This window comes from Taeniopygia guttata, chromosome 32, assembly GCF_048771995.1.
Source record: "Taeniopygia guttata chromosome 32, bTaeGut7.mat, whole genome shotgun sequence".
NCBI lineage: Eukaryota > Metazoa > Chordata > Aves > Passeriformes > Estrildidae > Taeniopygia > Taeniopygia guttata.
Window position 1 is genome coordinate 1526385 of NC_133057.1, and position 12689 is coordinate 1539073.

General features: G+C 55.8%; 1 protein-coding gene across 1 annotated transcript; it reads right to left on the bottom strand.

The window, feature by feature from the left end:
• Positions 1 to 6008: 6008 nt before the first annotated feature.
• Positions 6009 to 10795, bottom strand: MBLAC1 (metallo-beta-lactamase domain containing 1). The gene is made up of 3 exons (XM_072920532.1): positions 10359 to 10795; positions 10022 to 10105; positions 6009 to 6641 (listed from the first exon to the last, which is right to left on the bottom strand). Exons 1-3 carry the CDS (start codon positions 10767 to 10769, stop codon positions 6288 to 6290), a joined length of 849 nt encoding a protein of 282 aa, XP_072776633.1. The 5' UTR covers positions 10770 to 10795; the 3' UTR covers positions 6009 to 6287.
• Positions 10796 to 12689: the final 1894 nt, after the last annotated feature.

Genomic DNA, 12689 nt, shown 5'->3' on the forward strand with positions numbered 1-12689 from the left:
AAAAAATCCGAATTTTGGGTGAAAAAACCCCCAAAAAATCCCCCCAAAAAATCCCCAAAGAAACCCAAATAAACCAAAAAAATCCAAAATAAATCCCACAAAAAATCCCAAAAACGCCCCCAAAACATCTCCTTTCTTGTGTGAAAATTGCTTGGCTTTGAAAATTTGAAAATGGAATCAAAATAAAATGGTTCTAAAAGTAAAAATAAAAATGAAAATAAAAATAAACAAAATAAAAATAAAATAAAAATTAAAATTAAAATAAAGTAAAAATAAAATAAAATAAAATAAAAATCAAACTCCTGACCTGGGGCGGGAATTCCCTGTAGGAATTTTCCCTCCTGGTTGGCTCAGCGGGAATTGGATCCTTAATGAAATTTTAATTGTTTTCAGTTTTAATTGGGCGGAATTGATTTGCATTGATGGCATTGCTCTTCCTCCTCCTCCTCCTCTTCCTCCTCCTTGTTCATCTTCCTCCTCCTCCTCCTCCTCCTTCTTCTTTTCCTCCTTCTTCTCCTCTTCCTCCTCCTCCTCCTCCTCCTCTTTTCACTGTTCCCAAGTCCAAATGTGACTCCTTCTTCCTCTTCCTCCTCCTCCTTCTTCTTCCTGCTCCTGCTCCTCCTCCTCCTCATTGTTCCTACATCCACAGGTGCCTTCCTCCTCCTCCTCCTTGTCCCCAAGTCCAAATGTGACACCTTCTTCCTCCTCCTCCTCCTCCTCCTTCTTCTTCTCTTCCTCCTCATTGTCCCCCATGTCTGGAGGCGACGTCTTCCTCCTCCTCCTCCTCCCTGTCCCCATGTCCAAATCTGACACCTTCTTCTTCATCCTCCTCCTCCTTCTTCTTCCTCCTCCTCCTCCTTTTCTCCTCGTTGTTCCTACATCCAGAGGTGCCTTCCTCCTCCTCCTTCTACTTCTTCTCCTCCTCCTCCTCCTTCTTCTCCTCCTCCTCCTCCTTCTTCTCCTTCTTCTCCTCCTTCTCTTTCCTCTCCTTCTCCTCCTTCTTCTCCTCCTCGTCTTCCTCCTCCTGTTCCTTCTTCCTCCCCCTCCTCCTCTTCTTCCTCCTTCACCTCTTCCTCCTCTTTCTTCTACTCCTCCTTCTTCTCCTCCTCGTCTTCCTGCTCCTCTTCCTCCTTCTTCTCCTCCTCCTCCTCCACTTCTTCTCCTTCTCCTTCTTCTTCTCCTCTTCCTCCTCCTCCTCCTCTTTCTTCTTCCTCTTCCTCCTCCTCCTCCTCTTCCTTTTTCTCTTCCTCCTCATTGTCCCCCATGTCTGGAAGTGGCGCCTTCCTCTTCCTCCTTCTTCTCCTCCTCCTCCTCCTCCTTCTCTTCTTCCTCCTCCTCCTCCTTCTTCTCTTCCTCCTCATTGTCCCCCATGTCTGGAAGTGGCGCCTTCCTCCTCCTCCTTCTTCTCCTCCTCCTCCTCCTCCTTCTCTTCTTCCTCCCGCTCCTCCCCCTCCTCCTCCTCCCGGCCCCGCTGTGTCTCGCGGAAGATGTGGAAGGGCTCCCCGTGCCCGGGCACCACGACGTCGGCGGCGCCCGCCAGCGCCCGCCGGCTGTGCCGCTGCAGCCGGGGCTCCTCGCTCAGCGCCTCCCGCTGCTCCTCATCCTCGCCGTGCGCACGCCTGCCGTGCCTTCCTCCTCATCCTCCTCCTCATCCTCGCCGTGCGCACGCCTGCCGTGCCTTCCTCCTTCTCTTCCTCCTCCTTCCTCCTTCTCTTCTTCTTCATTGTCCCCCATGTCTGGAGGTGATGCCTTCCTCCTCCTCTTCCTCCTCCTCTTCCTCGCTGTCCCCACATCCAAATCTGACACCTTCTTCTTCCTCCTCCTCCTCCTCGTTGTTCCTACATCCAGAGGTGCCTTCCTCCTCCTCCTCCTCCTCCTCCATCTCCTTCTTCTCCTCCTCCTCCTTCTCCTCCTCGTCTTCCTCCTCCTTCTCCTCCTCCTCCTTCTTCTTCTCCTCTTTTTTCTTCTTCTCCTCCTCCTCTTCCTCCTCCTTCTTCTTGTCCTCTTCCTCCTCCTCCTCATCTTCCTCCTCCTCCTCCTTCTTCCTCCTCCTCTTTCTTCTCCTCCTCCTCCTCACTGTCTCCACATCCAAATGTGACGCCACTTTCTTCTTCCTCCTCCTCCTTCTTCTTCTTCCTCCTCCTCTCCTTCCTCCTTCACCTCTTCCTCCTCTTTCTTCTCCTCCTCTTCTTCCTCCTCCTGCTCCTTCTTCCTCCTTCACCTCTTCCTCCTTCTTCTACTCCTCCTTCTTCTCCTCCTCGTCTTCCTCCTTCTTCTCCTCCTCCACTTCTTCTCCTTCTCCTCCTCATGCTTCTTCTTCTGCTCCTTCTTCTCCTCCTCGTTGGTCCTACATCAAGAGGTGCCTTCCTCCTCCTCCTCCTCCTCCTCCTCCTCCTTCTTCTCCTCATCTTCCTCCTCATTGTCCCCCATGTCTGGAGGTGACGCCTTCCTCTTCCTCCTTCTTCTCCTCCTCCTCCTTCTTCTCTTCCTCCTCCTCCTCTTCCTCCTCCTCCTTCTCGTCCTTCTCCTCCTCCTCCTCCTTTTCTTCTTCCCTCTCCTCCTCCTCCTCCCGGCCCCGCTGTGTCTCGCGGAAGATGCGGAAGGGCTCGCCGTGCCCGGGCACCACGACGTCGGCGGCGCCCGCCAGCGCCCGCCGGCTGTGCCGCTGCAGCCGGGGCTCCTCGCTCAGCGCCGCCCACTGCTCCTCATCCTCGCCGTGCGCACGACTGCCGTGCCTTCCTCCTCCTCCTCCTCCTCCTCTTCTTCATCCTCATCCTCGCTGTGCGCACGCCCTGCCGTGCCTTCCTCCTCCTTGTTCATCCTCCTCCTCATCCTCGCCGTGCGCACGCCTGCCGTGCCTTCCTCCTCCTCATCCTCCTCATCCTCATCCTCGCTGTGCGCACGCCTGCGGTGCCTTCCTCCTCCTCCTCCTCCTCATCCTCGCCGTGCGCACGCCTCGGTGCCTTCCTCCTCATCCTCCTCCTCCTCCTCATCCTCGCCGTGCGCATGCCTGCCGTGCCTTCCTCCTCATCCTCCTCATCCTCCTCCTCTTTCTTCTCCTCCTTCTCTTCCTCGCTGTCTCCACATCCAAATGTGACGCCTTCTTCTTCTTCCTCCTCCTCCTCCTCGCTGTCCCCATGTCCAAATCTGACACCTTCTTCTTCCTCCTCTTCCTCCTCCTCATTGTTCCTACATCCAGAGGTGCCTTCCTCCTTCTCTTCCTCCTCCTACTTCTTCTTCTGCTCCTCCTCCTCCTTCTTCTTCTTCTTCTCCTCCTCCTCTTCCTCCTCCTCGTCTTCCTCCTCCTGCTTCTTCTTCCTCCTTCTCGTCCTCCTCCTCCTTCTTCTCCTTCTCCTCTTCCTCCTTCTCCTCCTCCTCCTCTTCCTCCTTCTTCTCCTCCTCCTCCTCCTCCTCCTTCTACTTCTCCTCCTCCTCCTCCTCCTTCTTCTTCTTCTCCTCCTCTTCTTCCTCCTCCTCCTCCTTCTCCTCTTCCTCCTCTTTCTTCTCCTCCTCCTCCTCGCTGTCCCCACGTCCAAATGTGACATCTTTCTCCTCCTCCTCCTCCTCCTCCTACTTCTTCTTCCTCCTCATTGTCCCCCATGTCTGGAAGTGGCGCCTTCCTCTTCCTCCTTCTTCTCCTCCTCCTCTTCCTCCTTCTTCTCTTCCTTCTCCTCCTCTTCCTCCTCCTCCTCCTCCTTCTCCTCTTCCTCCTCCTCCTCCTTGCTGTCCCCACATCCAAATCTGACACCTTCTTCTTCCTCCTCCTCCTCCTTTTCTCCTCGTTGTTCCTACATCCAGAGGTGCCTTCCTCCTCCTCGTCTTCCTCCTCCTTCTTCCTCCTCCTCCTTCTCCTCCTTCTTCTTCCTCCTCCTCCTCTTCCTCCTCCTCGTCTTCCTCCTCCTGCTTCTTCTTCCTCCTTCTCGTCCTCCTCCTCCTTCTTCTCCTCTTCCTCCTTCTCCTCCTCCTCCTCTTCCTCCTCCTTGTCCTCCTCCTCTTTCTCCTCCTTCTCCTCCTCCTCCTCTTCCTCCTTCTTCTCCTCCTCCTCCTCCTTCTACTTCTCCTCCTCCTCCTCCTCCTTCTTCTTCTTCTCCTCCTCTTCCTCCTCCTCTTCCTCTTCCTCCTCCTTGTCCTCTTCCTTTTCTTCCTCCTCTTCCTCCTCCCGCCGCCATTGCTCGGTGTCGCGGAAGATGCGGAAGGGCTCCCCGTGCCCGGGCACCACGACGTCGGCGGCGCCCGCCAGCGCCCGCCGGCTGTGCCGCTGCAGCCGGGGCTCCTCGCTCAGCGCCGCCCACTGCTCCTCATCCTCGCCGTGCGCATGACTGTGGTGCCTTCCTCCTCATCCTCCTCCTTCTTCCTCCTCATCCTCGCCGTGCGCACGCCTGCCGTGCCTTCCTCCTCATCCTCATCCTCCTCATCCTCGCCGTGCGCACGCCTGCCGTGCCTTCCTCCTCATCCTCCTCATCCTCATCCTCGCCGTGCGCACGCCTGCCGTGCCTTCCTCCTCATCCTCCTCCTTCTCCTCTTCCTCATCCTCGCTGTGCGCACGCCTGCCGTGCCTTCCTCCTCATCCTCCTTCTCCTCCTCCTCCTCCTCCTTCCTCCTCCTCTTCCTCCTCTTCCTCGCTGTCTCCACATGCAAATGTGACGCCTTCTTCTTCTTCCTCCTCCTCCTCCTCCCCACTGCCTCCACGTCCAAATGTGACACCGTCTTCTTCCTCCTCTTCCTCCTCCTCGTTCCTAGATCCAGAGGTGCCTTCCTCCTCCTCCTCCTCCTCCTCCTTCTACTTCTTCTCCTCCTCCTCATCTTCCTCCTCCTCCTCCTTCTTCTCCTCCTCCTCCTCCTCGCTGTCCCCACGTCCAAATGTGACATCTTCCTCCTCCTCCTCCTCCTCCTCTTTCTTCTCCTCCTCATCCTCCTTCTTCTCCTCCTCCTCCTCCTTCTTCTCTTCCTCCTCATTGTCCCCCATGTCTGGAGGTGACGCCTTCCTCTTCCTCCTTCTTTTCCTCCTCCTCCTTCTCCTCCTTCTCCTTCCCCTCCTCTTCTTCTCCTCCTCCTTCTTCTTCTTCTTCTCCTCCTCCTCTTCCTCCTCCTCCTACACTCCTCCTCCTCCTCTTTCTTCTTCTTCTCCTCTTTCTCCTCCTCCTCTTTCTTCTCCTCCTCCTCCCCCTTCTTCTTCTCCTCCTCTTCCTTCTTCCTCCTCCTCCTCATTGTCCCCCATGTCTGGAAGTGGCGCCTTCCTCTTCCTCCTTCTTCTCCCCCTCTTCCTCCTCCTCCTCTTCCTCCTCCTCCTCCTCTTCCTCCTCCTCCTTCTCGTCCTTCTCCTCCTCCTCCTCCTTTTCTTCTTCCTCCTCCTCCTCCTGTCCCCGCTGTGTCTCGCGGAAGATGTGGAAGGGCTCCCCGTGCCCGGGCACCACGACGTCGGCGGCGCCCGCCAGCGCCCGCCGGCTGTGCCGCTGCAGCCGGGGCTCCTCGCTCAGCGCCGCCCACTGCTCCTCATCCTCGCCGTGCGCACGCCTGCCGTGCCTTCCTCCTCATCCTCCTCTTCCTCATCCTCGCCGTGTGCACGCCTGCCGTGCCTTCCTCCTCATCCTCCTCTTCCTCATCCTCGCCGTGTGCACGCCTGCGGTGCCTTCCTCCTCCTCTTCCTCATCCTCGCCGTGCGCACGCCTGCGGTGCCTTCCTCCTCATCCTCCTTCTTCTTCCTCCTCATCCTCCTCTTCCTCATCCTCACTGTGTGCACGCCTGCGGTGCCTTCCTCCTCATCCTCCTTCTTCTTCATCCTCCTTCTCTTCCTTCCTCCTCCTCCTCCTTCTTCTTCTTCCTCCTCTTTCTTCTCCTCCTCCTTTTCCTCCTCTTCCTCGCTGTCTGCACACCTGCGGTGCCTTCCTCCTCCTCATCCTTCTTCCTCCTCTTCCTCCTCCTCCTCGCTGTCCCCACATCTGGCGGTGCCTTCCTCCTCCTCCTCCTCTTTCTTCCTCCTCCTCCTCCTTCTTCCTCCTCGTTGTTCCTACATCCAGAGGTGCCTTCCTCCTCCTCCTTCTTCTCCTCCTCATCTTCCTCCTCCTGCTCCTTCTTCCTCCTTCACCTCTTCCTCCTCTTTCTTCTACTCCTCCTTCTTCTCCTCCTCGTCTTCCTCCTCCTCTTCCTCCTTCTTCTCCTCCTCCACTTCTTTTCCTTCTCCTCCTTCTTCTTCTTCTTCTCCTCTTCCTCCTCCTCTTCCTCTTTCTTCTTCCTCTTCCTCCTTCTTCTGCTCCTCCTCTTCCTCCTTCTCCTCTTTCTCTTCCTCCTCATTGTCCCCCATGTCTGGAGGTGACGCCTTCCTCTTCCTCCTCCTTCTCCTCCTCTTCCTCCTCCTCCTTCTCTTCTTCCTCTTCCTCCCTCTCCCCCTCCTCCTCCTGTCCCCGCTGTGTCTCGCGGAAGATGCGGAAGGGCTCCCCGTGCCCGGGCACCACGACGTCGGCGGCGCCCGCCAGCGCCCGCCGGCTGTGCCGCTGCAGCCGGGGCTCCTCGCTCAGCGCCGCCCACTGCTCCTCATCCTCGCCGTGCTCGAAGACGTCCCCGGCCACCGCCACCGTGCCCAGCGCCGTGCCCGCCGCCAGCAGGCTGACGTGCGCCCGCGTGTGCCCCGGCGTGGGCATCACCTGCGGGGCGGGAGGGGAAGGGACACTGAATCGTGGATCCTAAATCCCGAAATCGCGACCCTAAATCCTGGCCCTAAATCCCAGATCCTAAATCCCGGATCCTAAATCCTGACCCTGAATCCTGACCCTAAATCCTAAATCCAGACCCTAAATCTCGATCCTGAATCCAGGATCCTAAATCCTGGATCCCGACCCTAAATCCCGAATCCTGACCCTGAATCCTGGATCCTAAATCCCGGATCCTGATCCAAAATCCCAGATCCTGAATCCTGACCCTGAATCCTGAAATCCCGACCCTGAATCCTGACCCTGAATACTGACCCTAAATCCCTGATCCTCACCCCAAATCCTGACCCTAAATCCCGGATCCTAAATCCCAAATCCTGACCCTAAGTCCCGATCCTGAATACTGACCCTGAATCCCAGATCCTAAATCCCAGATCCTCACCCCAAATCCTGACCCTAAATACTGACCCGAAATCCCAGATCCTGACCCCAAATCTGACCCTAAATCCTGGATCCTAAATCCTGGATCCTGACCCCAAATCCTGGATCCTATATCCCGGATCCTCACCCCAAATCCCAACCCCAAATCCCGACCCTAAATCGCAACCCTAAATCCTGACCCTAAATCCCGGATCCTAAATCCCAGATCCTCACCCCAAATCCTGACCCTAAATCCCGGATCCTAAATCCTGGATCCTGACCCCAAATCCTGACCCTAAATCCCAGATCCTCACCCTAAATCCTGACCCTAAATCCCGGATCCTCACCCCAAATCCCGACCCAAAATCCCAGATCCTAAATCCCGCATCCTGACCCTGAATCCTGACCCCAAATACTGACCCGAAATCCCGGATCCTGACCCTAAATCCTGACCCTAAATCCCGATCCTGACTCCTGACCCTGAATCCTGAAATCCCGACCCTGAATCCTGACCCTAAACCCCAGATCCTAAATCCTGGATCCTGACCCCAAATCCCGACCCTAAATCCGGACCTTAAATCCCAAATCCTGACCCTAAATCCCGAATCCTGACCCCAAATCCCAACCCTAAATCTCGATCCTGAATCCCGAAATCCCGACCCAAAATCCTCACCCTAAATCCTGAATTCTCACCCCAAAAACCCCAACTCCCAACCCCAAATCCCCAATCCTCACCCCCAAACCCCAACTCCCCACCCCAAAAACCCCAACTTCCAACCCCAAATGCCCAATCCTCACCCCAAATCCTTACCCAAATCCCAACCTGAAATCCTGGATCCTGACCCTAAATCCTGACCCTAAATCCCAACCCAAAATCCTGAATCCTCACCCCAAACCCCCAATCCCCACCCCAAAAACCCCAAATCCTCACCCCAAACCCTCAACTCCCAACCCCAAAAACCCCAACTCCCGACCCCAAACCCCCAATTCCTCACCCCAAAAACCCGAAAAACCCCCAATCCTCACCCCAAAAACCCGAATAACCCCCAATCCTCACCCCAAACCCCCAACTCCCAACCCCAAAAACCCCAAAAACCCCAAACCTGACCCTCAGGTGCCCGGGGTGCAGCTCCATCTCCGCTCCGCTCGCCAGCCCGTGGGGCAGGTACAGCCCCTCCCCACAACTCAGATCCTAACCCTAAATCCTGGATCATCACCCCAAATCCTGACCCAAAATCCCGACCCTGAATCCCAGATCCTGACCCCAAAATCCTGACACTAAATCTGGACCTTAAATCCCAAATCTCAACCCTAAATCCTGACCCTAAATCCCGGTTGCTGACCCCAAACCCCCAACTCCCGACCCCAAAAACCCCAACTCCCAACCCCAAAAACCCCCAATCCTCACCCCAAATCCTGACCCTAAATCCCAAATCCTCACTCCAAACCCCCAACTCTCCACCCCAAAACCCCAAACCTCACCCCAAACCCCCAATCCTCACCCCAAACCCCAACTCCTGACCCCAAATCCTGAATCCTCACCCCAAACCCCCAACTCCTGACCCTAAATCCCAAATCCCGACCCCAAACCCCAACTCCCAACCCCAAAACCCCCAATCCTCACCCCAAAAACCCCAATCCTCACCCCAAAGCCCCGATCCTCACCCCAAAGCCCCGATCCTCACCCCAAACCCCCAACTCCTGACCCCAAATCCTGACCCTAAATCCCAGATCCCGACCCTAAATCCTGGATCCTGACCCCAAACCCCCAATCCTCACCCCAAAACCCCAAATCCTCACCCCAAAAACCCCAAACCCCCCAAACCTCACCCCAAAAACCCCAACTCCCAACCCCAAAAACCCCTAATCCTCACCCCAATCCCCAACTCCCGACCCCAAAAACCCCAACTCCCAACCACAAAAACCCCCAATCCTCACCCCAAAAACCCCCAATCCTCACCCCAAAAACCCCAAACCCCCCCAAATCCTCACCCCAAACCCCCAACTCCCAACCCCAAAAACCCCAAATCCTCACCCCAAACCCCTGATCCTCACTTCAAGAACCCCAACTCCCCACCCCAAAAACCCCCAATCCTCACCCCAAAAACCCCAATCCCCACCCCAAATACCCCAACTCCCAACCCCAAAAACCCCAAATCCCAACCCTAAATCCTGGATCATCACCCCAAATCCTGACCCTAAATCCCAAATCCTCTCTCCAAACCCCCAACTCTCCATCCCAAATCCCCAAATCCCCAAATCCTGACCCCAAACCCCAACTCCCAACCCCAAAACCCCCAATCCTCACCCCAAACACCCCCAACTCCCCACCCCAAAACCCCCAAAAACCCCTAATCCCCACCCCAAAACCCCCAAAAACCCAAAACCTCACCCATAGGTGCCCGGGGTGCAGCTCCATCTCAGCTCCACTCGCCAGCCCGTGGGGCAGGTACAGCCCCTCCCCACAACTCAGATCCTAACCCTAAATCCTGGATCATCACCCCAAATCCTGACCCAAAATCCCGACCCTCAATCCTGGATCCTGACCCCAAACCCCAAATCCTGACCCTAATTCCCGACCCTAAATCCCGAATCCTCACCCCAAATCCCAAATCCTGACCCCAAAAACCCCCAATCCCCACCCCAAATCCCCAACTCCCAACCCCAAACCCCCAACTCCCCACTTTAAATCCTGAATCCTCACCCCAAATCCTGACCCAAATCCCAACCTGAAATCCTGGATCCTGACCCCAAATCCTGACCCTAAATCCCAGATCCTAAAACCCGGATCCTGACCCCAAAACCCCCAAATCCTCACCCCAAAAACCCCCAATCCTCACCCAAAAACCCCCAATCCTCACCCCAAACACCCCAAAAACCCCAAATCCTCACCCCAAACCCCAACTCCCAACCCCAAACCTCACCCCAAAAACCCCAAAACCCCAAAACCTCACCCATAGGTGCCCGGGGTGCAGCTCCATCTCCGCTCCACTCGCCAGCCCGTGGGGCAGGTACAGCCCCTCCCCACAACTCAGATCCTAACCCTAAATCCTGGATCCTCACCCCAAATCCTGACACTAAATCCTGAATCCTCACCCCAAACCCCAAATCCTGACCCAAATATCAACCCTAAATCCCGAATCCTGACCCTAAATCCCAAATCCCCACCCCAAAACCCCAACCCCCCACTTTAAATCCCGAATCCCCCCCAAAAACCCCCAATCCGCACCCCAAAACCCCCAATCCTCACCCCAAACCCCCAATCCTCACCCCAAACCCCCAAATCCTCACCCATAGGTGCCCGGGGTGCAGCTCCATCTCCGCTCCACTCGCCAGCCCGTGGGGCAGGTACAGCCCCTCCCCACGACTCAGATCAAACCCCACCAACATCGTGGCCCGTGGGAACAGGTTCAGGTTCCCCGCGTGGTCCGAGTGACCGTGGGTGACCACCACGTGTGTCACCTCCTCGGGGACAACGCCGTGGTGGCCCAGGAGCTCCGGGAGCCGCTGTCGAAGCCATGGACCACCGGTGTCCACCAGCACGGTCAGGGGTCCGCCCCGTACCAGCGTCACCGAACCGTCGGCGCGGGTGGAACCGTCGGGCTCCGGTCGGTTGTAGCCCACGTGGAGGATGTGGATGGAGTAAAGGGGGCCTGGGATGGTCAGAGAGCCCAGGGGGGAGGTGCGGAAGCCTCGGGGCATTTTTGGGGAGGGGGTTTGGGGGGTTTAAAGGGGGTTTGAGGGGGTTTGGGGGGGTTTAAAGGGGACTTGGGGGGGTTGAAAGGGGGTTTGAGGGGGTTTAAAGGGGATTTGAGGGGGTTTAAAGAGGGTTTGGGGGGGTTTACAGGTGATTTGGGGGGGTGTAAAGGGGTTTGGGGGGGTTTAAAGGGGATTTGGGGGGGTGAAAAGGGGATTTGAGGGGAATTTGAGGGGATTTAAAGGAGGTTTGAGGGGGTTTAAAGGAGGTTTGAGGGGGTTTAAAGGGGATTTGGGGGGATTAAAGAGGATTTGGGGGGGGATTGAGGGGGTTTAAAGGGGATTTGAGGGGGTTTAAAGGGGGCTTAAAGCAGGTATGAGAGGATTTAAAGGGGATTTGAGGGGGTTTAAAAGGGACTTGGGGGGGTTTAAAGATGATTTGGGGAGATTTAAAGGGGATTTGGGGGGGTTTAAAGGTGATTTGGATGGGTTTTAAGGGGGTTTGGGGGGGCAAAGGGGATTTGAAGGGAATTTGAGGGGGTTTAAAGGGGGTTTGGGGGGGTTGAGGGGGTTTAAAGAGGGTTTGGGGGGATTTAAAGGTGATTTGGGGGGTGTAAAGGGGATTTGAGGGGAATTTGAGGGGGTTTAAAGGGGACTTGGGGAATTGAAGGGGTTTAAAGGGGATTTGAGGGGATTTAAACAGGGTTTGAGGAGGTTTAAAGGTGATTTGGAGGGGTTTAAAGGGGGTTTGGGGGGTTTGAAGGGGGGTTGGGGGGTGTAAAGGGGATTTGGAGGGGTTGAAAGAGGATTTGAGGAGGTTTAAAGGGGATTTGGGGGGTTTAAAGGCAGTTTGGGGGAGTTTAAAGAGGATTTGAGGGGGTTTAAAGTGGATTTGGGAGGGTGTAAAGGGGGTTTTGGGGGTTTGAGGGGGTTTAAAGGGGATTTGGGGGGTTTTAAAAGGGGGTTTAAAGGAGGTATGAGAGGATTTAAAGGGGATTTGAGGGGGTTTAACGGAGGTTTGAGGGGGTTTAAAGGGGATTTGAGAGGAATTTGGGGAGGTTTAAAGGGGGTTTGGAGGGGATTTGGGGATTTGCGGGGGTTTAAGGAGGATTGAGGGGCTTTAAAGGGGATTTGGGGGGTTTAAAGGGGATTTGAGGGGATTTAAAGGAGGTTTGAGGTGGTTTAAAGGGGGTTTTGGGGGTGTAAAGGGGGTTTGGGTGTGTTTAAAGCAAATTTGGGGGGGTCTGGGAGAATTAAAGTGGATTTGGGGGGGCTTAAATGGGATTGGGAGCCATTTAAAAGGGTTTTGTGGAGTCTCAGGGTGATTTTGGGGTGTTTTTTCGGGATTTTGGGCACTTCTGAGGTGAATTTTTTGGTTTTTTTTTGGTTTTAGGGGCGCTTTGAGGGGGGGGGACTCAGGGTGGTTTGAGGCGGGCTGAGAAGGATTTAAGGGGTTTTAGGGGGGTCTCAGGAGGGTTTTTGGGGTGAATTTTGGGGGGTCCCAGAGGATTTGGGGAGGGGGCGATGGCTGGAAGGTCCCAATGTCCTGTGGGGGGAGATCGGGATGGAGCAGACCCCCATGACCCCCCCCCCATCATTTCCCCAATGGTCTCCCCCATTCCCCTCAGTGGCGATCCCCTCAGTGGTCTCCCCCATTCCCCCTCCAATGGCCTCCCCCATTTCCCCTCGTTCCTCCCCAAAGTCCCCCCAGTTGTCCCCCAAATTGTCCCCCAAATTGTCCCCCAAATTGTCCCCTAAATTGTCCCCTCAATGTCCCCCCAATTATTCCCCCAAATCCCCCCCAATTCCCCTCAATAGTCACCCCTATCCCCCCCCATCCCCCCTCAATGGCCTCTCCCGCTCCGTTACCCGCGCGCCTCAACCCCGCGCATGCGCACTACACCAACCCCACCTCCCTTTCCCGCC